Raw genomic sequence first — 27,708 nt, forward strand, 5'->3', positions numbered from 1 at the left:
TTTGCCTCTTTTGCTCAGCTACAGGAAAGGTTCAACCTCCCCCAATCCCACTTTTTCCGCTATCTCCAGACTAGGAACTTTGTCAGAGCTAACACACCTGAATTTCCCCATAGGCCTGTGAATACAGCTATAGAGAGCATCCTGGAGCTGAACAAGCTTCCTAGGGGCGCAATTTCAGATGTATATACAATCATTCATGACTTACAGAACCCTTCTTTGGTGCCTTTAAAGACTCGATGGGAAAAGGATTTGGGGGAGGAACTTGGGGAAGACACCTGGGAATCTGTGCTGCGCAGGGTGCATTCGTCCTCTTTTAGCACTAGACACAGCCTCATTCAATTCAAGGTGGTTCACCGTATCCACTGGTCTGGGGCCAGACTTGGAAGAATATTCTCTGATTTTGATCCTACCTGTGTCAGATGTAAAATTGAACCGGCCACACTGTTGCATATGTTCTGGGGCTGTCATAAACTGTCAGGTTTCTGGGAATTAATATTTAAATGTTTCTCTGATATATATAACACTGTTATAGATCCCTCTCCCCTTACAGCCCTTTTTGGAGTACTGCCCATAAGCACCCCCCTGTCAAGAATCCAGTCGGACACTGTTGCTTATACAACTCTTTTAGCTAGACGGCTAATACTACAGAACTGGAAGATGGCAGCTCCCCCATCTTATAAATATTGGGTGAGAGACGTGTTGTGCTCTCTGAAACTAGAAAAAAATTAAATTCAATTCACGTGGGAACCCCAAACTGTTTAATGAGGCTTGGGCTCCATTCCGGTCTTACTTTAAACAGTCCATCCTCGGATAGCATTCCTATTAAAACCAAAATAAGTCTGTATTTGACCCCCCTGTGACTTAGGGGTTGGATGAGCATTTCTCTGTGTTTTTTTTTTGGGGGGGGGGGGTGGGGGGCATTAAGGTTGATGTGCTTATTGATTGTGACCTGCGGATGCCTTGTTCATCTCGCCCGGGCAGAGACTAAGGTGTGAGCTTGTTTTTCCCAGTTATTTTTATTTTTTAATTCTGTTCACGCCTACATAAAATTATCAATATTCATTTTTATTTTAAAGCATTGTAACTTTTTATTTTTGGTCCAGTGGATGATTGGTCTGTGGCCTTGACTGTCTGTGAGTGGTTGCATTTCTCCACCCCATCCCTTAACTGTTTACAGGAACAATGGTGAGGTGTTTGCTCTGTCCCTATACTATAGATTGCCCTTTAACCTTTTGTAGCCTTCTGCCTGGTGTGTTTAACTTGTCTAAAGTATGGTATCTTTAAAGTTATTATTATTATTATTATTATTTTTTATTTTTTTTTATTTTTTATATGTATTATTTGTACTTTTGTCTAGTTGAGTATATTATTTATATTGCTTTGTCTTGTCTGTGTGTGTGTAAAACTTAATAAACAGAGTTCTCAAAAAAAAAAAACAACAGAGTCAAACATCAGTTAATACCATCCTAAAACACAATACACAGATAATGCTGGTGGTTATTATCAGTATAGTTAATATTGAAATGATATTACAGTTTGTATTGAAATGTTATACAGATGTGAATGTCTGTAAATGTTCACAGCATACTACATTGGATGACTAGCAATGCGGCAAGTTTACAAGCTACACATCTCACTTATCCAGTAGACACAACAGGCCTCCTAATCTTCAGTTCCATACTTTAGTTCTTTGAAGTCATGGACAAGTCTTTGTTGCTCAAGGACATGGCACTTCTCTTCTCAACGCAATCACCCTAATTCAACCCAACGGCTGCTGCATTGAAGCCTCAAATTGCGGCTTCAATGGCTCTTGGGCATCTGGAGGGCTTTAGAGTGGAAAAGCGGCAACTTGCAGGGTTGAAGTGTGCCAACTAGGTCCAACTCTAGGCCCCCTGCCACCCTACTGTACTCCCATCCTGTCCTCCCTGCCCTGGCCTCATAAAACACTCCCTCAGACAGACACAAAGCTGAGGTGGATCTCTCTGTATGATATTGCCAGTGGTCCAGCACCCATATTCACAAAACCTCTCAGAGTAAGAGAGCTGGTATAGGATCAGCTTTGCCTTTTAGATCATAATAAATAAGATTCCATGGACAGGGAGGACCTGATCCTAGATCAGCACTTGTACTCTGAGAGGCTTTGTGACTACGGCTTCAGGTCTTAACTGACACTATCAAACACAGAGGATTGGCACTGCTCTATGGTCAAGACTTGTATTCAGCAGTTTGATACCAATTGATTGTGAGATGATGTTCCAGTGCCTTTAATGTGTCTTGGTGATAATGAGGTAAAAGGAAAACTGCTGGCGTTAGATATAGTCATTATGAAAGACCAGAGAGGAGCAGGTTGTTCTGTCTTCTAAAACACTGACAGACAGGGAACCATGCTGTCCGCTGCCTTCCTTAACAAGCACCATGAGAGAAGCTGTAAGATGCTAAAACAACATTGGAAGTGAGATGATAATTAGGCAATGGCATAGTGTTATGCACGTTCATATTGCATGACACAGCATAATGTCATAGTGTCATGCAGTGTTCTGTTATGGTTGGGTGGAGCTGTATTATGTGTTTGCATAAGTTAAAGGATTCAAAACTCTGTGAAATAAATGTACATTTACATACATCATATTCTTTATATGCCAAACACTTACCTGAAGACTATAGAAAGCACTTGGCATTTAGACACATAATAGTACAAAGGCTTCAGTGACCTCGCTAAAAGTCAATGTCTTTGAAAGACAGTTGTAATTACCCGATCGTTCCATCGCTACAGAGTGTGGGGATTAAATGTCAACAAAGTTGTAAATGGACGTTAATTAACAGATGCTCTAGTCAATGTTTGAAACAGACTATTTGAGCACTACCCACACTGTGCAGGCTAGACACTAATGGAGCTCATCCCACAGGGTACAGAAGATACTCTTTGTCTGACTTCCTTACTGCTTCTTCTTGACCAAGTATGGGAAGTGTGGTCTTAAATAGTGCATGGTATTCAATCTAACAGGCTAGGTGAATGATGCTGTCTAAATGAATAATAGACATGAAAGGTCTGGTCCTGGCAACATACCACAGTTACAAAAGAGGTACAGGAGGTTAATATGACTCCTGTCAGAAATGTTGAATATGTTTCTGTTCTGTAAATGGTGGAAAGTGGAGGTAGTGGGTGGTGGTAGGTTCTGTGTGTCAGCAGAAATAGAAATGTAAAGGCAGAAAGACTGCAGGAACAATAGACAGAACAATAGAGCTCTGGCAAACTAAATTGTAGAGGAGCCACTGCCATGGCAACAAGAGGAGGGAACAGAGCGGGGTACAGTCAGTGTGTGTTGAGAGGGAGAGAAGGAGAGGGGTGTGTGTGTGTGTGTGTCTCGCTCTGGGAAAACACAGAGATTTTCACCCTTAATTGCCACAGTAATAATGGAGATGAATCTACTGAGGGTGCTTCACTGTTCACTGTTCCTCCCACACAGTGAGAGGTAGGGGCCCACTAAGTGCCTGCTAGACACACACGCACAGAATGACCAACCAAACAGGATGACCAACCAAACAGGATGACCAACCAAACAGGATGACCAACCAAACAGGATGACCAACCAAACAGAATGACCAACCAAACAGAATGACCAACCAAACAGGATGACCAACCAAACAGGATGACCAACCAAACAGGATGACCAACCAAACAGAATGACCAACCAAACAGAATGACCAACCAAACAGAATGACCCACCAAACAGAATGACCAACCAAACAGAATGACCAACCAAACAGAATGACCAACCAAACAGGATGACCAACCAAACAGGATGACCAACCCCTGTGTGTGTGTGTGTGTGTGTGTGTGTGTGTGTGTGTGTGTTTGTGTGTGTGTGTGTTTGTGTGTGTGTACAGTGTATATCTGTGCTCAATTCTAATTGACAGGTACAACTCGGCCACATTGTATAGTCACAAAAAGTTTGGTCAATACTGATTAAGTATGTCGGTACAATACAGTAGTTATAGAAGCTCTGTCACTGAGTCTCAGATATCAGGTGTCCTTACCAGCCGTAACTGCTAGGTCGCCGTTGAAGCCGTTCTCTCTGGCGGTGTAGGAGGGTGGTGCTGCTCCATGGGCGGTCCCTGGCTGGCAGGCCCTGTAAGAGGGGGGGTAGCCGTTAGCCCCGTGGGCTGGGGGGGGAGAGGGGTCCTGTGCCCCCGACGGGTCCCAATGGGGGTGGCTGTCCTCAGGTTGGCGACCGTCTGCCATGCTGGAGGTCAGTGGCGGCCAGGGAGGTCTTTCCTTATGGCTGGGAGAAGAAGAAGGAGATTTTTACTTTATTTTCTATTGTCACTGGACACAGAGATTCATCTTTCAGCTTTTTCCCCAACCCGCTCTAGACACACACACACCCACGAAGAGGTTGGAGCACAGGGTCAGCTGCAGTACAGCACCACTGAAGCAGTTTAGAGGGAGGGGAGAGTATATGGTCATGTCATGGCCAATAATAGTGGTAGCATAATGGCTATTAACACTAAAATCGCCACATCCATTTTTGAGGTGTTATGGCACAATGGCTATTAACAGTTTGGCAGGGAGAAGAGACTGTATAAATGTGTTCCTTAGATGGGGTATGATAAGAAACTGGGATAGAATGGTCATGTCACTGTCTTTACAATATGCTGGCACATAATGGTTATTAACACTTTGGCAGGGATACAGAAGGTGGAGGAGAACCAAAGGACATCATTCATATTCAAAACACTGTTTCGCCTCAGCTCACGAATCACCCCCCACATCAACAGACAGACTGGAGAGTTGGTTTATGGACCTGCTCTCTTTCTCTCCCACTGCCCTCGCTCCCCTACCTCCTGCCTCTCTCTCTCTCTCTCTCTCTCTCTCTCTCTCTCTCTCTCTCTCTCTCTCTCTCTCTCTCTCTCTCTCTCTCTCTCTCTCTCTCTCTCTCTCTCTCTCTCTCTCTCTCTCACTCTCTACACTCTCTACACTCTCTACACTCTCTACACTCTCTACACTCTCATACTCAGGGCTGTGATTGAGCTACACAGACACTGAAGGTCTCGTCTGCTGCTGCCTGCCTTGGTGTCATCCTGTTCTGATTCACAGCTAGCTGCACCACTGACATGAAATAGAGCCTCAGCCCTCCCTGAGAAATCAATAGGACTTTATGGAGCTGCTGTCAACCATAGCACCTCCGTACAACCCAGGGAAATATACATGACCAACACACACACACACGCGGCATGCACACAGACAAACTCACAAGAAATGATAATTTGTCAATAGAAGTATAAAGCAACATGCAATACTGTGAACCAATCACAGGGAGGAAATAGACATGTTCACAGTAACTGCTGTTGTAGGGGTCAAAGGACAGAGGATAATGCGTGTCAGTCTGTGTGTGTGTGTGTGTTTGTGTGTGTGTGTGTGTCCCCAGCAGTACAGGCCAGGTCTCTGAGGTCAGAGCACAGCAGCCTCATCGCCACGGCACCCCACTGAGAGGCAGATTGCCAAAGGGCAACATGGGATAAGAAATCTAATAAACAGCAACAGAGAGGATATCGATTCAGCCAATCACAGGCCAGGAGCTTGGAGCAGAGAGAGAGAGAGAGAGAGAGAGAGAGAGAGAGAGAGAGAGAGAGAGAGAGAGAGAGAGAGAGAGAGAGAGAGAGAGAGAGAGAGAGAGAGAGAGAGAGAGAGAGAGAGAGAGAGAGAGAGAGAGAGAGAGAGAGAGAGAGAGAGAGAGAGAGAGAGAGAGAGAGATAGGCAGGAGGTAGGGGAGCGAGGGCAGTGGGAGAGAAAGAGAGCAGGAGCAGGCTCTGATACTTTTTCGGAGCGGTGGAGTGGTAGAGAGGTGGTGGGATGGAGGGGTGGAGAGGTGGATGAGTAGAGGGAAGGAGGACTGGGAGGGTAGAAGGGTGGACCCGTGGAGGCAAACAGCTAACAGTACTTGAAGACCCTTTTCCCAGGCAAAGCATGTAAAATTGAAGTGCATGATAATGGAGTGTGTGGAAAGGCAATTTGTTACCTCGCTTGAGGTCCGTGGAGAGTTCAAGACTTAAGAGAAGCCTGATGGGCAAAGCAAAGCACTCAATAATGGAACCAAAGACTGATGCCTTGTTTCAGTACGGTGCTTACGGCTTACAGTATACAACACAGCCCCACAGTGCTGCTTAGTCCAACCACTGCTATTCCATCGACAGAATAGTAGTGACTGACTCCAGAACAGACCAGGCTGGGCAAGCATCACAATGAACAGACATACACAAGCCTCTGAGCATTAGGTTAAACATAGCCTTGACTTCATTTTATATTTATATTTTAGTTATTTAGCAGGTGCTCTTATCAAGAGCGACTTACAATAGTGAGTGCATACATTTTCATACTTTTTCATACTGGTCCCCCATGGGAAACGAACCCACAACCCTATAAGGTTCTATCTGAAAAAAGATGATTCCTAGTTCCGAGAAGTTACGAACCTTCATTGGTTTGAATGGTGTTCGCAATTTTTATCATGTATTATTTTTTTAACTTAACAACATGAATTAGGGTATTTGCAAACCACGCCCCCAAATATTCAAATGAGCACTCAGCTCTACATAATGAAGTAGCTGGGCTTGGTGTGGGCTAGTCTGTGCTGGGATTGGTGGGGGCTATCTCGTGTTGGGCTTGGTGGGGGCTATCCCGTGTTGGGCTTGGTGGGGACTAGCCCATTATGGCATGGTGTGGGCTAGCCTGTGCTGGGCTTGGTGTGGGCTAGACCATGTTGGGCTGGTGTTGGCTAGCCTGTGCTTGGCTGGTGTAGGTTTGATGTGGGCTAGCCGGTGTCGGCCTGATGTGGGCTTGAAACCCCACCTCTTTAAGGAATACCTGGGATAGGATAAAGTAATCCTTCTACCCCCCCACAAAAAAAACATATTGTAAAGTGGTTAACCCACTGGCTATAAGGTGAATGCACCAATTTGTAAGTCGCTCTGGATAAGAGCGTCTGCTAAATGATGTAAATGTAAATGTAATGTAAATGGCTTGGTGTGGGCTAGCCGGTGTCGGGCTGATGTAGGCTAGCCGGTGTCGGGCTGATGTAGGCTATCCGGTGTCGGGCTGATGTGGGCTCTTTACATTCCCTTCCCGGTTGTAAAGACAGTGGGTGTCTCCCAATTGGTCCTACATGTATAAAGGGCTCTGGTCAAAAGTGCACAATTTAGGGAATAGGGATGCAGACATGGTCACTCTGCCTGTATCCCACATCATACCAGGGTTATAAATCCCTCCTTATTTATGACTACAACAACCTGAACCTCCACAAAGAAAACCCTTCATCATCATTCAAGCCTTCTCTCTCTCTCCCCATCTCTCCATCTATCTATCTCTCTCTGTCTGTCTGGTCTGCTGAGAAGGTCACTTTGAGCTGTGCCGATGGCAGACATCCAGGCTTACCCAGACCTTCCCAGACCTTAGCCAGCATTGGAGTGTCTGTGACAGGGACGGGGGATGAGGATGGAAGGCTTGGGGTTCCGATTCCTGGAGCCCCACAGGGCTGATTAAAGAGCATGTGGTGTTGGTGACCCATGACGGGAGTGTTGCTGGGTCCATCTGGCTGAAACAGCACCCTCTAGTGGACTGATACTGCTCTACAACACTGGGGTAGAGGGAATGAATAGGTAGCAATACTGAGCACTGGGGCAGGGTGGAGGCCAGCGTGTACCCACTATCCAGTCCCACAGAGATAGGATGATAGGATGATATGATTATTGGATGCTCAGAGCCCGGATGGTAGGAAGGACATCTGGGGGAAAGGGGCGGGGGGATCGGGTGTCTGAAGCAGTATGTAGATTCCACATCGGACACGGCTACCTGTCCTCAGCCCTTCTCATCCCTCCCCACCCCTGTTTTTTACCCACCTCTCTTTCTGTCTGGACAATAGAAACTGGGTTGTTCAGTCTACCTCCCTAGAGTATGCCTGCTGCCCGCCAGTACTGTTACAAAGGGAGCTGAACTAAATATGACAACCACTGGAACTCAATGTGCTTTTAGGTGAGGAGAGAGTTAGAGAGCAGAAATAGGCACCGAAATAGAGAGGGTGTTTCAACCTTATATATAACACTATCAACTCTCCCCAATTAAAGCCAAACATGCTGGTAAAACTGTATTTACCTGGAATTAAAGGCATACATGTTTATGAGAAACTGATATCTAGGATATGACATCATCATCAGCTAGTTTATAAATACAGAGACAGTTCAGCTGAGGTACCCTTCACAAGGTCACTACACAACGCTGTCTCTCAGTCACAGTCAAATCCAGGACACACATCTAACACTGAACAAAAATATAAATGCAACATGCAACAATTTCAAAGATTTTACTGAGTTACAGTTCATATAAGGAAATCAGTCAATTGAAATAAATTCATTAGGCCCTAGTCTATGGATTTCACATGACTGGGAATATAGATATGCATCTGTTGGTCACAGATACCTTAAAATAAAAGTTAGGGGCGTGGATCAGAAAACCAATCAGTATCTGGTGTGACCACCATTTGCCTCATGCAGCACGACACTTCTCCTTCACATAGAGTTGATCAGGCTGTTAATTGTGGCCTGTGGAATGTTGTCCCACTCCTCTTCAATGGCTGTGACAAGTTGCTGGATCTTGGCGGGAACTGGAACACGCTGTCGTACACGTCGATCCAGAGCATCCCAAACATGCTCAATGGGTGACATGTCTGGTGTGCAGGCCATGGAAGAACTGGGACATCTTCAGCTTCCAGGAATTGTGTACAGATCCTTGTGACATGAAGCCGTGCATTATCATGCTGAAACATGAGATGATGAATGGCACGATGAATGGCAACTGTGGGCCTCAGGATCTCGTCACGGTATCTCTGTGCATTCAAATTGAAGAGCACACTTCTCCAGCGTGCCAGTGGCCATCGAAGGTGAGCATTTGCCCACGACACCATACTGGCAGTCAGGTCAAGACCGTGGTGAGGATGACGAGCACGCAGATCAGCTTCCCTGAGACGGTTTCTGACAGTTTGTGTAGAAATTATTCGGTTGTGCAAGCCCACAGTTTCATCAGCTGCCCGGGTGGCTGGTCTCAGATGATCCCATAGGTGAATAAGCCGGATGTAGGGTCCTGGGCTGGCGTGGTTACATGTGTTCTGCAGTTGTGAGGCCGATTGGACGTACTGGAAAATTCTCTACAATGACGTTGGAGGTGGCTTATGGTAGAATAACTGAGAGAGAGAGAGAGAGAGGAGAGGAGAGGAGAGGAGAGGAGAGGAGAGGAGAGGAGAGGAGAGGAGAGGAGAGGAGAGGAGAGGAGAGGAGAGGAGAGGAGAGGGAGGGCGGGCGGGCGGGCGGGAGCGAGCGTGCGTGCGAGCAGTACCTCAACATCTCTGCTCTGCCCCCTCTGGGTCTGTCTATCTGAAGAGGGTGTTTGTGATGTGATGGTGACAACATCAAGTCTGGTTTTTGGGGGTGTTTTTTGCAACCAAATGGCTGGTCTACAGGCCCTTTGGGCACTGGTCAAATGTAGTACACTATAGGATGCCATTTGTCAGGCTGGTAACAACATTTAACATTTTATATTTTAGCAGACGCTCTTACCCAGAGTGACTTACAGGAGCAATTAGGGTTAAGTGCCTTGCTTAACAGCACATCAACAGATTTTTCAACTAGTCTGCTCAGGGATTGGAACCAGCGCCTTTTCGGGTACTGGCCCAACACTCTTAACTGCTAGGCTACCTGCCTCCAACAATTGCACCAACTGACCAGGGAAGTGGTGGAAATTAGCACAGGGCGGTCATCATTTTAGAGCTAAGCTCTGTCACATATACTGTAAAGAGTGATAGTAATGGCATCTTTTGTTGACACTAAGTCCGCCATGATTCGTTGAACAAAGCCTATGGGAAAATGAATAGAGTTTTTGTAGGGTTTTTGGATAAATGCCGAAAATAAGGTCTGTGGTAAACACAGGCTTAGGAGATCTTATTAGTTTTGTTCTATGAGATATCTTCATCAGCTAACTTTTTGTGAATTTTGAAACATTGATGTAATTTTAAAAAACACATAACGCACATAAAGACGTCATAATTCATAAAGGTCATGTTAACTGACTGATATTATCTCATAGAACAAACCGTATAACATCTCATAAGCCTCTGTTACCCTCAGACCTTATTTTCGGCGTTTATTCCAAAACCCTATTTTTTCCCCATTCATTTTACCCATAGGAACGGCTGAACGAACCAGAGGTAAATCATTTCTGGTTTTTAGAACTACAAGCTGGCGAGCTCTATAGTTGTGCTGATGAATTGAAGAACAGGTACAACAACAGCATACAGTCCCAGCATTTGAAAATTCCAAGAAAACCAATTACTGGGGGAGCATGAATGCTGGGAAGATGAATGGAAAACTGTGAACGTGTTTTGCTTAACATCAGAGAACAGTGTGAATACTGTATGGTATTCTGAGAATATTGCTGTACAGGCCTAGTAGTGGTATCTCTTGTAGAAGCACAGCAACTGTCAAGGCAAGCTACTCTCAAGGTAATAAGTGACGTAGCCCACTCTTCTTCTTCTCCTCCTCCTTCCTTTTGTCCTCCCCTTCCTCTCTGTCTTCCTACTCAGTCCTTTCTTTCTCATCTCTCTTTCTCCTCCTCCTTCTCTCCTTCCACTTATTCTTCCTCCTCTTCCTCTTCCTCCCACCCAGTTTGGATCCCCACTCTAGCCCCTCCCTCCCTCCCTCCCTCCCTCCCTGCTTCCCTCTCTGCCTGCCTGCCTCCCTCTCAGCCTCCCTCCCTCCCTGCCTGCCGCCCTGCCTGCCTGCCTCCCTCTTCGCCTCCCTCCCTCCCACCTGCCCTCCTTGCCTCACTCCCAGTGTGTCTCAGTGTGTGTTTCAGTGTGTTTCAGTGTGTCTCAGTGGGTGTTTCAGTGGGTATGTCAGTGGGTGTTTCAGTGGGTGTCTCAGTGTGTGTCTCAGTGTGTGTCTCAGTGTGTGTCCCAATGTGTGTCTCAGTGTGTGTCTCAGTGTGTGTCTCAGTATGTTTCAGTCTGTGAGTCACCTGGCTGCTGCATTGCAGGGTTATCCACTCACAGCTGGCTCACTGCAGGAGATAGGGAGCACAGAGAAGGAGCATAGAGGGGCATGGGGAGTTCAGATCCTCTATGTGGATCCTAGGATGGTGGGCAGTGAGGGGATAGTGAGGTAAGACTGCCAGTAAGGTAACTGATTCATTGATTCAGTTCTTTCACCATTTTCACACACATACAAGTAAACAAATTGTTGATGCAAATTGATGCAAAGATCCCCATAGGAAATAAAGGGAACAGCTCCCTATAAAATGAATGGCTTTGACTGGTTTTTGACCTGTTTCTCTATGTAATAATTCAGCTAAAGTGGGACATGGTGTACGGTGGTTAGAAATGTGATTTACTAGGACTATAGTAAGAAACTCAACTAGGCTGTACAGATGTAAGAGGGTGATTCTGTTTGTGAGATGCTAACTTTTGTTCTCTAGCAGTAGTGATCCACAGTAGTAGAGACTAATGAGGTCCTCCCTGTACCTGAAACAGCATCACATTTCCCCTCTTCCAGATCTAGAGGGCCCCTGTCTGTTTGTGAGACGTTGTCCTTTGTTTTCTAGTAGCAGTTAGAAGCAGCATCACAGACTAGAGAGGGCCTGTCTGTCTGTCTGTCTGTCGCGTGTGTGTGTGAGAGAGAGAGAGAGAGAGAGAGAGAGAGAGAGAGAGAGAGAGAGAGAGAGAGAGAGAGAGAGAGAGAGAGAGAGAGAGAGAGAGAGAGAGAGCGAGAGAGAGAGAGAGCGAGAGAGAGAGAGAGCGAGAGAGAGCGAGCGAGAGAGAGAGAAAAACTAAACGTCCCTCTGTCTCAGTGTCATTAGAGTGCCCTAAAACACTTCATGCGTTAAACGGACTCATTTGCATAGATCAAGCAAATCTTACTGGTTCAGTTTTATGTAACACACTACAAGTGCATAGCATAGCCAAATACATACAAATACACTGAGACACACACACACACACACACACAAAGTCTTTGGGAGCTTGGAGTAATAGGCAGCTGGTTTGCTCGGTCAGAAAGAGAGAAGCGGGGCCTTCAAAGTTACGAGTGAGGGGGGTAGAGATCGAGATGGAGTATGGCTGTCCTATGTCACCTGCTACAGTCTACTCTGAGTGGGAAAGTGGGAGTTGAGGGGAATTGCTCTGAGGCCTCTCCGCACACATTAGTATAGCTGAATGGGAACCAGTCAGAGACTGTTGTGCTGGCCATCAGAGTACAGCCCAAGCATACACACACACACACACGTAGGCTCGGCCCGAAATGATGTGCTCTCTGACACCTGGAGTTGCATGGCAAATGGTCCAGGAACACAAGGAATGCACAAAGGACAATGCCCATGGACTAGTCAGCCTTCCCCCTCTGAGGGGCCAAAATGTATCTCTCCGTTACAGTGTTCAGAGGACTGACTATTGAATGTGATAGATACAAAACATGGATACTATAGTATTATTCTATCTGAAAGTTCTTATTTGCATTGGTCTCATCCCACACACAAGCTTTTCAATGCTGTGACGCCCTGTGGAGATTGGGCCTTGGTCAGGTTAAACTGTAAATTTGGTATTGTTTAATTGGTCAATGGTGGTTGGTTTTGGGTTGAAAGGTTACACCTTCAGATGTTATAAATGGAATCAAATGCCTTTGTTCTTAATCGTATCCTGTATCCAGTCCATGGAGGAAGGTTGTATGATCAATTCTCATTTCCTCTGGCCTAGTAGGCATCTCTTTGTTCATGCTTTGTCTTCTAAGTTAACCTCTGGATCAATATGCCTAGAAGGATGTGTTGTAATGCTTGTTAATGCTTTGTAAATTAAGCTTTATGCCTTGTACTGTCTGTGAATCCATTCTTTGTACAATGTTAATTAAATAAACTCAGCAAAAAAATAAACGTCCCTTTTTCAGGACCCTGTCTTTCAAAGTGAATTGGTAAAAATCCAAATAACTTCACAGATCTTCATTGTAAAGGGTTTAAACACTGTTTCCAATGCTTGTTTAATGAACCATAAACAATTAATGAACATGCACCTGTGGATCGGTCGTTAAGACACTAACAGCTTACAGACGGTAGGCAATTAAGGTCACAATTATGAAAATTTAGGACACTAAAGAGGCCTTTCTACTGACTCTGAAAAACACCAAAAGAAAGATGCCCAGCATCATCAGACTGAGCTTGTTGTCATTGCAGGTAATCTCAACGCTGTGCGTTACAGGGAAGACATCCTCCTCCCTCATGTGGTACCCTTCCTGCAGGCTCATCCTGACATGACCCTCCAGCATGACAATGCCACCAGCCATACTGCTCGTTCTGTGCATGATTTCCTGCCAGACAGGAATGTCAGTGTTCTGCCATGGCCAGTGAAGAGCCCGGATCTCATTCCCATTGAGCACGTCTGGGACCTGTTGGATCGGAGGGTGAGGGCTAGGGCCATTCCCCCCAGAAATGTCCGGGAACTTGAAGGTGCCTTGGTGGAAGAGTGGGGTAACATCTCACAGCAAGAACTGGCAAATCTGGTGCAGTCCATGAGGAGGAGATGCACTGCAGTACTTAATCCAGCTGGCGGCCACACCAGATACTGACTGTTACTTTTGATTTTGACCCGCGCCTTTGTTCAGGGACACATTATTCCATTTCTGTTAGTCACATGTCTGTGGAACTTGTTCAGTTTATGTCTCAGTTGTTGAATCTCGTTATGTTCATACAAATATTTACACACCTTAAGTTTGCTGAAAATAAACGCAGTTGACAGTGAGAGGACGTTTCTTTTTTTGCTGAGTTTATCTGCCTTTGATATAGACAATTCTCAGACCAATTCTTGCTGGTCAACGCCAACTAATTGCCTAATGCTTGCTTGTATATTTTTGTTATCTTCATGGAGTCAGATAAACATTTTAATAGGCTAATTGCTTAGCCTTATTACGAGTCGCATGTGATGTACAGTACCAGTCAAAAGTTTGGACACAAGTACTCATTCAAGGATTTTTCTTTATTTTTACAATTTATTACATTGTAGAATAATAGTGAAGACATCAAAACTATGAAATAACACACATGGAATCATGTAGTAACCAAAAAAGTGTTAAACAAATCAAAATATTTTATATTTGAGATTCTTCAAATAGCCACCCTTTGCCTTGATGACAGCTTTGCTCACTCAACCAGCTTCATGAGGTAGACACCTGGAATGCATTTCAATTAACAGGTGTGCCTTGTTAAAAGTTAATTTGTGGAATTTCTATCCTTCTTAATGTGTTTGAGCCAATCAGTTGTGTTGTGACAAGGTAGGGGGGTATACAGAAAATAGCCCTATTTGGTAAAAGACCAAGTCCATATTATGGCAAGAACCGCTCAAATAAGCAAAGAGAAATGACAGTCCATCATTACTTTAAGACATGAAGGTCAGTCAATACTGAACATTTCAAGAACTTTGAAAGTTTCTTCAAGTGCAGTTGCAAAAACCATGAAGTGCTATGATGAAACTGGCTCTCATGAGGACCGCCACAGGAATGGAAGACCCTCTGCTGCAAATTATCTTTTAATAAGGCACACCTGTTAATTGAAATGCATTTCAGGTGTCTACCTCATGAAGCTGGTTGAGTGTGCAAAGCTGTCATCAAGGCAAAGGGTGGCTATTTGAAGAATCTCAAATATAAAATATATTTTGATTTGTTTAACAATTTTTTGGTTACTACATGATTCCATATGTGCTATTTCATAGTTTTGATGTCTTCACTATTATTCTACAATGTAAAAAATAGTACAAATAAAGAAAAACCCTTGAATGAGTAGGGGTGTCCAAACTTTTGACTGGTACTGTATATACACTGTATATACACATATCAAATATTACTGCCCACTACACACACACAAGTGCGAGTCTGCAGCACACATACACACAAGCACACAAGTGCGAGCGCACACACGTTAACATGCGTGAACGCACATACACTCACTTAAACATTTACATACACCCACCCACATACACACTCACTTAAACATTTACACACACCCACCCACCCACCCACCCACCCACATACACACTCACTTAAACATTTACACACACCCACCCACCCACCCACATACACACTCACTTAAACATTTACACACACTCACCCACCCACACACACACACTCACTTAAACATTTACACTCACATGCGCACGCACGCACGCACGCACGCAGGCACTCACACACACACACACACACAAGCAAGCACAGAGGTTAGCAGCAGCAAATGTCAGCATGTGCCTGTGCTAGAATAACAAAGAGAGAGTGAGTATATAACGGTTTTTGTTTTGTTTGGGTTTCATGGTTGTGCGTCATGTTCACTTCCTCTGGTGGAGCAGCTCTTCTCTTCTCTTCGGCCCACGCATGGCTCCTAGCATTGGGAAGGCTACAGAAACAACAGACACTCACACATTCACCCACCCACACACAGCCAGAGACACACAGCCATTTCACACCATTTCACAGTCTGTATCTGTCTCTGTTTCTCTCTGTCTCTCTCTGTCGCTCTCTGTCGCTCTCTGTCGCTCTCTGTCGCTCGCTGTCTCTCGCTGTCTCTCGCTGTCTCTGTCTGTCTCTCTGTGTCTCTGTGTCTCTGTCTGTCTCTCTGTGTCTCTGTGTCTCTGTCTGTCTCTCTGTGTCTCTGTCTGTCTCTCTAGCTCTATTTTTAGGGATTCACAGTTATTGTTATTCTCTTAATTCTTCTTCTTATTTTTTCCTTGACAATTCACTTTTTTGACTATGTAACGCTTATGCTTAAAATAATCATACAAAATATTATTCTCATGGACTAAAAGTCAGATTCTGTCTTTGGACTCACAATAGTCCCTAAAGAGTTTGAGAAAATAATGTTTCAAAGGATTCAAAGATGGCCACACTATACCAGTAGATGCATATTAGCACATGTGCTAAAATGCTAAAATACGCTAAAACTACTTCAAAAATGTTCTTCTCATGAACCATAGAACCAAATGACACCAAATTGGAATGTTGGCCCATGGTACATGTCTTAACTTATACTGAACAAAAATATAAACGCAACATGTAAAGTTTTCTTCCCATGTTTCCTGAGCTGAAATAAAAGATCCCAGAAATGTTCCATACACACAAAAAGCTTATTTCTCTCAAAGTTTGTGCACAAATTTGTTTACATCACTGTTTGTGAGCAATTATCCTTTGCCAAGATAATCCATCCACCTTACAGGTGTGGCATATCAATAACCTGATTAAACAGCATGATCATTACACAGGTGCACCTTTTGCTGGGGACAATAAAAGGCCACTCTAAAATGTGCAGTTTTGTCAGACAACACAATGCCACAGATGTCTCAAGTTTTGAGGGAGTGTGCAATTGGCATGCCGACTGCAGGAATGTCCACCAGAGCTGCTGCCAGAAAATATCATGTTAATTTCTCTTCCATAAACCTCCTCCAACGTTGTTTTAGAGAATTTGCCAGTACGTCCAACTGGCCTCACAAACGCAGACCACGTGTAACCACGCCAGCCCAGGACCTCCACATCTGGCTTCTTCACCTGCGGGAACATCTGAGACCAGCCACCCAGACAGCTGATGAACCTGAGGAGTATTTCTGCCTGTAATAAAGCCCTTTTGTGGGGAAAAACTAATTCTGACTGGTTGGGCCTGGGTCCCCTGTGGGTGGGACTGGCCCCCAAGTGGGTGGGCCTATGCCCTCCCAATAGACCATGTCAAAATATACATAGGTGATATTTGGGTGTCTGTGAATCCGGAGACACAGAGACCCCAAAAATCAAGGCAACAACATTATAGAAACGAGGACAGTGAAAAATCATAATTTCACCAAGAGGAGGTGATACTGTATGTAAACTAAAACAAAGAGAGGCATTCTGGCAGTGCTCCTTAGACACTGTGGATCCAAAGGGGCTAAATTATGATTTTTCACTGTCCTCGTTTCTATTATGTTGTTACCTTGATTTTTGGGGTCTCTGTGTCTCCGGATTCACAGACACCCAAATATCACCTATGTATATTTTGACATGGTCTATTGATTAACAAGACACACTATTTCTCTTATAATGTTGTGCTATAATTTGCCATTTACCATTAAACATATTATCATTATGATTGTATACATTGTTGCGTCTCAATGGGCCACTAGGCTATAATTAGGAGCTATGTGCAATGGTCAGGTCTCTCTGAGGAAGACGTCAGCTTGACGTCGACATTTCAGTCACCTGTTCGCATCCTGTACAATGGATTAAAGTGAACTAAAATAAATAAATGTCTGCTTTTTTTTGTTGACTGCTCCAAGTCCTTTTTACCTCGAAATAGTCCTTTTGGAAGTTTTTCTTCTCATCTCCCAGTGTCTGGTGGAAAGCAGACTGAACCAGGTTTTCCTCTAGGATTTTACCTGTGCTTAGCTCCATTCCATTTATTTTTTATCCTGAAAAACTCCCCAGTCCTTACCCAAAACATGACGCATCCACCACTATGCTTGTGTCACGCCCTGGCCGTGAGAGGCCTGTTGTCTTTAGTTGGTTTGGTCAGGGCGTGAGTTTATATGTTATATACTCTATGTTTTGTATTTCTATGTTTGGCCGGGTGTGGTTCCCAATCAGAGGCAGCTGTCGCTCGTTGTCTCTGATTGGGGCTCATACTTAGGCAGCCAGTTTTCCTGCCTGGGTTGTGGGATCTTGTTTGTGTTTCGGTGTGTTTGGCTTGTTTGTGTATAGCCTGCCGACGTCACGTTTCGTTGCCTTTTGTTGTTTTGTCAGTGTTTATTGTTTTAATCAACATGTATGCATTCCACGCTGCGCCTTGGTCTAATCCGTCTCTCAACGATCGTGACAGCTTGAAAATGTGGAGAGTGGTACTCAATAATGTGTTGTATAGGATTTGCCCCAAACATAACACTTTATATTTAGGACAAAAAGTTAATTGCTTTGCCAAATTTTTTGCAGTATTACTTAGTGCCTTTTTGCAAACAGGATGCATGTTTTGGAATATTTTTATTCTGTACAGGCTTCCTTCTTTTCACTCTGTCATTTAGGTTAGTGTTGTGGAGTAACTACAATGTTGTTGATCCATCCTCAGTTTTCTCCTATCAAAGCCATTTAGCTCTGTAACTGTGTTAAAGTCACCATTGGAATCCTGGTGAAATCCCTGAGTGGATTCATTTTTACATTTTAGTCATTTAGCAGACGCTCTTATCCAGAGCGACTTACAGTTAGTGAGTGCATACATTATTATTATTATTATTTTTATTTATTTTTTCATACTGGCCCCCCGTGGGAATCGAACCCACAACCCTGGCGTTGAAAAACGCCATGCTCTACCAACTGAGCTACATCCCTGCCGGCCATTCCCTCCCCTACCCTGGACGATGCTGGGCCAATTGTGCGCCACCCCATGGGTCTCCCGGTCGCGGCCGGCTACGACAGAGCCTGGACAGTTTCCTTCCTCTCCGGCAACTGAGTTAGGACGTGTAATTACTTGCTCAAAGGGATTATTCAATGTCTGCTTTTTAAATTTGTACCCATCTACCAATAGGTGCCTTTCTTTGCGAGGCATTGGAAAACCTCCCTGGTCTTTGTGGTTGAATCTGTGTTTGAAATTCACTACTCGACTGGGGGACCTTACAGATAATTGTTTGTGTGGGGTACAGAGATGAGGTAGTCATTAGAAAATCATGTTAAACACTATTATTGCACAAAGAGTGAGTCCATGTAACTTATTATGTGACTTGTTAAGCAAATTGTTATTCCTGAACTTATTTAGGCTTGCCATAAAATGGGTTGAATACTTATTGACTCAAAACATTTCAGCTTTTAATTTTTTATTAATTTGTAAAAATGTCTCCAAACATACTATAATTCCACTTTGACATTACGGGGTATTGTGTGTAGGCCAGTGACACAACCTCAATTTAATCAATTTTAAATTCAGGCTGTAAAACAACAAAATGTGGAAAAGGGCAAGAGAACACCATGTTCCTTATTTTATATTGTTCCATTCCCTTTTCACAAAGTTTAGAATTGTAAACTAATAGAAACCAGAAGTGAAGAACCAGGGGCGCAACTTTGGTTTTAGACGTTTTATCCAAACAGCCTACCCGACCACTCGGAGGCGTCCGCATGGTCCTAAAGCACAACGCTGCCTCATTTTGTATCACATTCCAATCATAAAACTGGGGGGGGGGACAGTGAAAGTTGCGCCCCTGTGTAGAACTAATTGCGTGCACTGCTCCAGTTCACTTGATATCCACCACAAGTGGGAGAGGAGAGAGGAAGAGGGGAGAGGGACAGATGCTACCTCATCACTGGTCATTCCCAAAGCCAACACCTCCTTTGGCCGCCATTCCTTCCAGTTCTCTGCTGCCAATGACTGGAACGAATTGCAAAAATCTCTGAAGCTGGAGACTCTTATCTCCCTCACTAACTTTAAGCATCAGAGCACCTTACCGATCACTGCACATGTACACAGCCCATCTGAAATTAGCCCACCCAACTACCTCATCCCTATATTGTTATATATTTTGCTATTTTGCACCCCAGTATCTCTATTTGCACATAATCTCTTGCACATCTAGCATTCCAGTGTTAATACTAATTGTAATTATTTTGCACTATAGCCTATTTATTGCCTTACCTCCATAACTTGCTACATTTGCACACACTGTATATATATTTTCTGTTGTATTTTATGACCTTATGTTTTTTTTACCCCATATGTAACTCTGTGTTGATGTTTTTATCGAACTGCTTTGCTTTATCTTGGCCAGGTCGCAGTTGTAAATGAGAACTTGTTCTCAACTGGCTTACCTGGTTAAATAAAGGTGAAATAAAATAAAAAAATTTCTCTGTACCCCACACATACAATTATCTGTCATGAGCAGTGAATTTCAAACACAGATTCAACCACAAAGATGGTAGTTATTAATTACACTTTGGAGAGTGTATCAATACACCCAGTCACTACAAAGACTGCATCTACCCACATGTACAGTGGGGAGAACAAGTATTTGATACACTGCCGATTTTGCAGGTTTTCCTACTTACAAAGCATGTAGAGGTCTGTAATTTTTATCATAGGTACACTTCAACTGTGAGAGACGGAATCTAAAACAATAATCCAGAAAATCACATTGTATGATTTTTAAGTAATTCATTTGCATTTTATTGCATGACATAAGTATTTGATACATCAGAAAAGCAGAACTTAATATTTGGTACAGAAACCTTTGTTTGCAATTACAGAGATCATACATTTCCTGTAGGTCTTGACCAGGTTTGCACACACTGCAGCAGGGATTTTGGCCCACTCCTCCATACAGACCTTCTCCAGATCCTTCAGGTTTTGGGGCTGTCGCTGGGCAATACGGACTTTCAGCTCCCTCCAAAGATTTTCTATTGGGTTCAGGTCTGGAGACTGGCTAGGCCACTCCAGGACCTTGAGATGCTTCTTACGGAGCCACTCCTTAGTTGCCCTGGCTGTGTGTTTCGGGTCGTTGTCATGCTGGAAGACCCAGCCACGACCCATCTTCAATGCTCTTACTGAGGGAAGGAGGTTGTTGGCCAAGATCTCGCGATACATGGCCCCATCCATCCTCCCCTCAATACGGTGCAGTCATCCTGTCCCCTTTGCAGAAAAGCATCCCCAAAGAATGATGTTTCCACCTCCATGCTTCACGGTTGGGATGGTGTTCTTGGGGTTGTACTCATCCTTCTTCTTCCTCCAAACACGGCGAGTGGAGTTTAGACCAAAAAGCTCTATTTTTGTCTCATCAGACCACATGACCTTCTCCCATTCCTCCTCTGGATCATCCAAATGATCATTGGCAAACTTCAGACGGGCCTGGACATGCGCTGGCTTGAACAGGGGGACCTTGCGTGCACTGCAGGATTTTAATCCATGACGGCGTAGTGTGTTACTAATGGTTTTCTTTGAGACTGTGGTCCCAGCTCTCTTCAGGTCATTGACCAGGTCCTGCCGTGTAGTTCTGGGCTGATCCCTCACCTTCCTCCTGATCATTGATGCCCCACGAGGTGAGATCTTGCATGGAGCCCCAGACCGAAGGTGATTGACCGTCATCTTGAACTTCTTCCATTTTCTAATAATTGCGCCAACAGTTGTTGCCTTCTCACCAAGCTGCTTGCCTATTGTCCTGTAGCCCATCCCAGCCTTGTGCAGGTCTACAATTTTATCCCTGATGTCCTTACACAGCTCTCTGGTCTTGGCCATTGTGGAGAGGTTGGAGTCTGTTTGATTGAGTGTGTGGACAGGTGTCTTTTATACAGGTAACGAGTTCAAACAGGTGCAGTTAATACAGGTAATGAGTGGAGAACAGGAGGGCTTCTTAAAGAAAAACTAGCAGGTCTGTGAGAGCTGGAATTCTTACTGGTTGGTAGGTGATCAAATACTTATGTCATGCAATAAAATGCAAATTAATTACTTAAAAATCATACAATGTGATTTTCTGGATTTTTTTTTTAGATTCCGTCTCTCAGAGTCGAAGTGTACCTATGATAAAAATTACAGACCTCTACATGCTTTGTAAGTAGGAAAACCTGCAAAATCGGCAGTGTATCAAATACTTGTTCTCCCCACTGTACATATTACTTCAACTACCTCAACTAGCCGGTGCCCCCGCACATTGACTCTGCACCGGTACCCCCCTGTATATAGCCTCCCTACTGTTATTTTATTTTACTTGCTCTTTTTTTCTCAACACTTTTGTTGTTTTATTCTACTTTTGTATTTAAAATAAATGCACTGTTGGTTAAGGGCTGTAAGTGAGCATTTCACTGTAATGTCTGCACCTGTTGTATTCGGCGCATGTGGCCAATAAAATTTGATTTGATTTGATACAGGCGTCCTTCCTAACTCAGTTACCGGAGAGGAAGGAAGCCGCTCAGGGATTTCACCATGAGGCCATTGGTGACTTTAAAACAGTTACAGAGCTAAATGGTTGTGATAGGAGAAAACTGAGGATGGATCAACAACCTTGTAGTTACTCCACAACAATAACCTAAATGACAGAGTGAAAAGAAGGAAGCCTGTACAGAATAAAAATATTACAAAACATGCATCCTGTTTGCAATAAGGCACTAAATTAAAACTGCTAAAGATGTGGCAAAGAAATTAACTTTATGTCCTGAATACAAAGTGTTATGCTTGGGTCAAATCCAACACAACACAACACTGAGTACCACTCTTCATATTTTCAAGCATGGTGGTGGCTGCATCATTGTCACGCCCTGGCTCTGGGGACACTGTTATGTTGAGCCAGGGTGTGTAATTCTATGTTGGTATTTCTATGTTGGCCTGAGTGACTCCCAATCAGAGGCAACGAGTGTCAGCTGGTTGTCTCTGATTGGGAGCCATATTTAACTGTCTGTCTTTCAGTTTGTGTTTGTGGTTTCTTGTTCTGATTTGGTTTGTGTTATACCGTAGACGTCACGTTATCGTTTTGATCGTGTGATCATTCTAAATAAATAATATGTTCACCTTCAACGCTGCGCCTTGGTCCGCTTCATCATGTGTCAACGATCGTGACAGAAGAAACCACCAAGATGTGACCAAGCAGCGTGTCCATGAGCCATCGCCAGGGAGATCCCTAACAGATCTCCTTCGCCTCCTCGACTGGGTCAAGCCGAGTGAGGAAGAGAAGGGCTTGACCTTGTGGCAGAAGGTCGAAAGGCTGGCGAGGGACATGGAGACCTGGTCCACGGGTAGGGGAGACGCCCAGACATTTTTTAGGGGGGGGCTAACGCCGTGGACGACGGGCCAGCAGGAGACCGCGGCAGAGCGGCCCAGCGGATTGGCAGAGGAGGCCGCCAGGTTACGGGGGCCACTGGTCGAAGAGGGGGTGGAAGATGTAGAGGCACGGCGAGAGGTACTGGCGTGTGTTGCCAGTCCGGTCCGGCCTGTTCCTGATCCCCACGTAGGGCCAGTGGTGTGTGTTCCCAGTACGGTCCGGCCTGTTCCTGCCACTCGCACCAAGTCTGTGGTGCGCGTCGCCAGCCCAGTCCGGCCCATTCCTGCTCCCCGCACCAAGTCTGTGGTGCGTTTGCGTCAGCCCTGTCCGGCCCGTTCCTGCTCTCCGCACCAAGTCTGTGGTGCGCGTCGCCAGCCCAGTCCGGCCCATTCCTGCTCCCCGCACCAAGTCTGTGGTGCGTTTCGTCAGCCCGGCTCGGCCCGTTCCTGCTCCCCGCACCAAGTCTACGGTGCGTGTCACCAGCTTCGGCCCGGCCTGCTCCCGCACCAAGTCAGTGGTGCGTTTCGTCAGCCCTGTCCGGTCCGCTCCTGCTCCCCACACCAAGCCAGTGGTGTGCGTCGTCAGTCCAGCACGGCCCGTGCCTGTTCCCCACACCAAGCCAGTGGTGTGCGTCGTCCGGTCGGCACGGCCCGTGCCTGTTCCACTGGTGCCTGGTCCGGCACCGGTCAGATGCGTTACGCCGGAGCTAGAGCAATCCGCTCCATCAGTGTGCAGTCCAGCTCCGGCCAGCGGGGCCAGACCCGGACCAGGGGGTACTTTGGGGGGTTGGAGAGGAGTGGGGATCAGGCCCGAGCCGGATCCGCCGCCAAGGCGGAGTGCCCACCCGGTCCCTCCCCTGTGGTATTTAGTTGGCGCGGTCGGAGTCCGCGCCTTAGGGGGTACTGTCACGCCCTGGCTCTGGGGACACTGTTATGTTGAGCCAGGGTGTGTAATTCTATGTTGGTATTTCTATGTTGGCCTGAGTGACTCCCAATCAGAGGCAACGAGTGTCAGCTGGTTGTCTCTGATTGGGAGCCATATTTAACTGTCTGTCTTTCAGTTTGTGTTTGTGGTTTCTTGTTCTGATTTGGTTTGTGTTATACCGTAGACGTCACGTTATCGTTGTTGTTTTGATCGTGTGATCATTCTAAATAAATAATATGTTCACCTTCAACGCTGCGCCTTGGTCCGCTTCATCATGTGTCAACGATCGTGACAATCATGTTCTGGGTATGCTTGTAATTGGCAAGGACTAGGGATTTTTTTTGGGGATAAAAATAAATGGAATAGAGCTAAGCACAGGCAAAATCCTAGAGGAAAACCTGGTTCAGTCTGCTTTCCAACAGACACTGGGAGATACATTCACTTTTCAGCAGCGCAATAACCTAAAACACAAGACCAAATATCCACTGACTTGAAAATCTATGGCAAGATGTGAAAATGACTGTTTAGGAATGATCAACAAACAAGTTGACAGAGCTTGCAAATATTGTACAATCCAGGTATGCAAAGCTCTTAGAGACTTACCCAGAAAGACTCACAGCTGTAATCGCTGCCAAAGTTGATTCTAACATGTATTGACTCAGGGGGGTTGAATACTTATCTAATCAAGATATATGAGTGTTTTATTTTTCATAAATATTTGACAAATGTTAACATTTTTCTTCCACTTTGCAAGAGTAATTGGTGTAGATCGTTGAAACAAAAAATAAGACAATTAAATCAATTTTAATCCCACCTTGTAACACAACAAGTGTGGAAAGGGGTGTGAATGCTTTCTGTAAGTCATCTTCTCCTCATGAACCATATGTACATATAGATGCATGTTAGCACATATGCTAATACTAAAAAATCTTCTTCTCATGAACCATAAGTCAGATTGACTACAGATTTGGTACAGTGGGGAAAAAAAGTATTTAGTCAGCCACCAATTGTGCAAGTTCTCCCACTTAAAAAGATGAGAGAGGCCTGTAATTTTCATCATAGGTACACGTCAACTATGACAGACAAAATGAGAAAAAAAAATCCTGAAAATCACATTGTAGGATTTTTAATGAATTTATTTGCAAATTATGGTGGAAAATAAGTATTTGGTCAATAACAAAAGTTTCTCAATACTTTGTTATATACCCTTTGTTGGCAATGACACAGGTCAAACGTTTTCTGTAAGTCTTCACAAGGTTTTCACACACTGTTGCTGGTATTTTGGCCCAGTCCTCCATGCAGATCTCCTCTAGAGCAGTGATGTTTTGGGGCTGTCGCTGGGCAACACAGACTTTCAACTCCCTCCAAAGATTTTCTATGGGGTTGAGATCTGGAGACTGGCTAGGCCACTCCAGGACCTTGAAATGCTTCTTACGAAGCCACTCCTTCGTTGCCCGGGCGGTGTGTTTGGGATCATTGTCATGCTGAAAGACCCAGCCACGTTTCATCTTCAATGCCCTTGCTGATGGAAAGAGGTTTTCACTCAAAATCTCACGATACTTGGCCCCATTCATTCTTTCCTTTACATGGATCAGTCGTCCTGGTCCCTTTGCAGAAAAACAGCCCCAAAGCATGATGTTTCCACCCCCATGCTTCACAGTAGGTATGGTGTTCTTTGGATGCAACTCAGCATTCTTTGTCCTCCAAACACGACGAGTTGAGTTTTTACCAAAAAGTTCTATTTTGGTTTCATCTGACATTCTCCCAATCCTCTTCTGGATCATCCAAATGCACTCTAGCAAACTTCAGACGGGCCTGGACATGTACTGGCTTAAGCAGGGGGGACACGTCTGGCACTGCAGGATTTGAGTCCCTGGCGGCGTAATGTGTTACTGATGGTAGGCTTTGTTACTTTGGTCCCAGCTCTCTGCAGGTCATTCACTAGGTCCCCCCGTGTGGTTCTGGGATTTTTGCTCACCGTTCTTGTGATCATTTTGACCCCACGGGGTGAGATCTTGCGTGGAGCCCCAGATCGAGGGAGATTATCAGTGGTCTTGTATGTCTTCCATTTCCTAATAATTGCTCCCACAGTTGATTTCTTCAAACCAAGCTGCTTACCTATTGCAGATTCAGTCTTCCCAGCCTGGTGCATGTCTATAATTTTGTTTCTGGTGTCCTTTGACAGCTCTTTGGTCTTGGCCATAGTGGAGTTTGGAGTGTGACTGTTTGAGGTTGTGGACAGGTGTCTTTTATACTGATAACAAGTTCAAACAGGTGCCATTAATACAGGTAACGAGTGGAGGACAGAGGAGCCTCTTAAAGAAGAAGTTACAGGTCTGTGAGAGACAGAAATCTTGCTTGTTTGTAGGTGACCAAATACTTATTTTCCACCATAATTTGCAAATAAATTCATTAAAAATCATACAATGTGATTTTCTGGAGAGAAAAAAATTCTCAATTTGTTTGTCATAGTTGACATGTACCTATGATGAAAATTACAGGTCTCTCTCATCTTTTTAAGTGGGAGAACATGCACAATTGGTGGCTGACTAAATACTTTTTTCCCCACTGTATATAGACTCAATGAATTAGCTTCTAATGAATTTGAGAATGATTAGTTGGTGCATTCAAAGTCGGACACGCTACACCACTAGATGGCACCATATCACACCAGGACTATAACAACAGAACCGATGAACATTGGGCCATGAAATTTGGTAATTAAACTTTGTGTATATGTCCTTAGAAGCTGTGTGAATATAAAGTCACTGCAACCTTAGATGGCTGCACCAGACCAGTTGGTGGCACTATAGATCTCATTGGCACCAGTGTCACCATTTGATAAAAGAGCAATAAATATTGATCAAGTGGACTTTGTCTCGTGCAAATTAATGTTAGATTAAAATTATGCAGACGAACAATGTGAAATATCGTGATTATTATATCCGTATAATCACATATTGTTGCCCTATTATGTGGTCTGAACGTAGTGAAAAGTGGATATTTTATACAGGAAAATTAGAAACCAGAAGTCCATGCCACTTGCGTATTACAGCTGTGAAAGTGTATTGAAGTATTTTGGAATGCTAATGTGGAGTGTACCAACTTATTTTGGAATGCTAATGTGGAGTGTACCAACTGAGATATAAATTATTTGCACAAATAGATTTTAACAAAATAAAGTCCCAGAATTCATTAGTCAAATTGACCCCAGAATTGGTAAATAAACTCATTACATTAAGTAATGACTTTATGAATGATTACCTGCTGCATTCAAAGATAACCAACCTCCAGCACTAGTCTAAACTTCACTTGCGTCAGCGTCATCGTTGTGGTATTGAGAAATAAACATGGTATTGCTTTCACTGATTGCACATAAAGGAAGATGATAGAGTGCTTGCTTTGTTATCCAACTGATCTTGCGTCCTTTCTGTCATCCTGTGAACCCCGTTCATTGCTGTTCGCAGTTACATTTTTATTTGTGTTTTCACTATTTTCCTCTCTCTCCCTCAATTAGAGACAGTGGAAAAAGGCTAATCACAATCACATCGATGGGACATCATTGATCAGCAGTGTGAGGCTTGGTTTACCTGGAAAGGCGGTGTGGGACTCCCGGTGATGGGTCAAGGTCGGTGCAGACACGTCCTCTATCGTCAGAAGTACAGTACGGGACAGGACAGAGATGACCAAGGAAAGACACAATATCAAGGGACAACTTCCTATTCACACCTGGAAAGGAGAAAGGGTGGATACGTTTACTTAGACTGAGACTAATATACTACGGTACATGGACATACACATTCAGGCACTGTATAGACATTCAAGTGTGTACATACAAACACAGAGAAAGAGGGAGAGAGAGAGCGAACAAGGTTCTCATCCAAAAGATTTCCCCTTATTGAGCACAGTCCAAAAACCTTGTGTTTGTTTATTTAATATCTTGGCAAGAGATGTAATCCATTTCCCTCCCCGA

At 44.4% G+C, this 27,708-nt stretch overlaps 1 protein-coding gene across 5 annotated transcripts in view; it reads right to left on the reverse strand.

Moving 5' to 3' along the window:
- The window catches only part of LOC121536993 (microtubule-associated protein 2), a 150,845-nt gene that overhangs the window by 64,602 nt on the left and 58,535 nt on the right, over positions 1–27,708 (reverse strand). For all 5 annotated transcript variants that reach the window (XM_041844696.2, XM_041844695.2, XM_041844697.2 and 2 more), the window contains exons 3-4: positions 27,326–27,464; positions 4,039–4,283 (exon numbers count right to left, since the gene is read on the reverse strand). In XM_041844696.2, the coding sequence (XP_041700630.1) occupies positions 4,039–4,243 (205 nt within the window). In that variant the 5' untranslated portion in view covers positions 4,244–4,283; positions 27,326–27,464. The remainder of the gene's footprint in view (positions 1–4,038; positions 4,284–27,325; positions 27,465–27,708) is intronic.

This window comes from Coregonus clupeaformis, chromosome 23, assembly GCF_020615455.1.
Source record: "Coregonus clupeaformis isolate EN_2021a chromosome 23, ASM2061545v1, whole genome shotgun sequence".
Classification (NCBI taxonomy): Eukaryota; Metazoa; Chordata; class Actinopteri; order Salmoniformes; family Salmonidae; genus Coregonus; species Coregonus clupeaformis.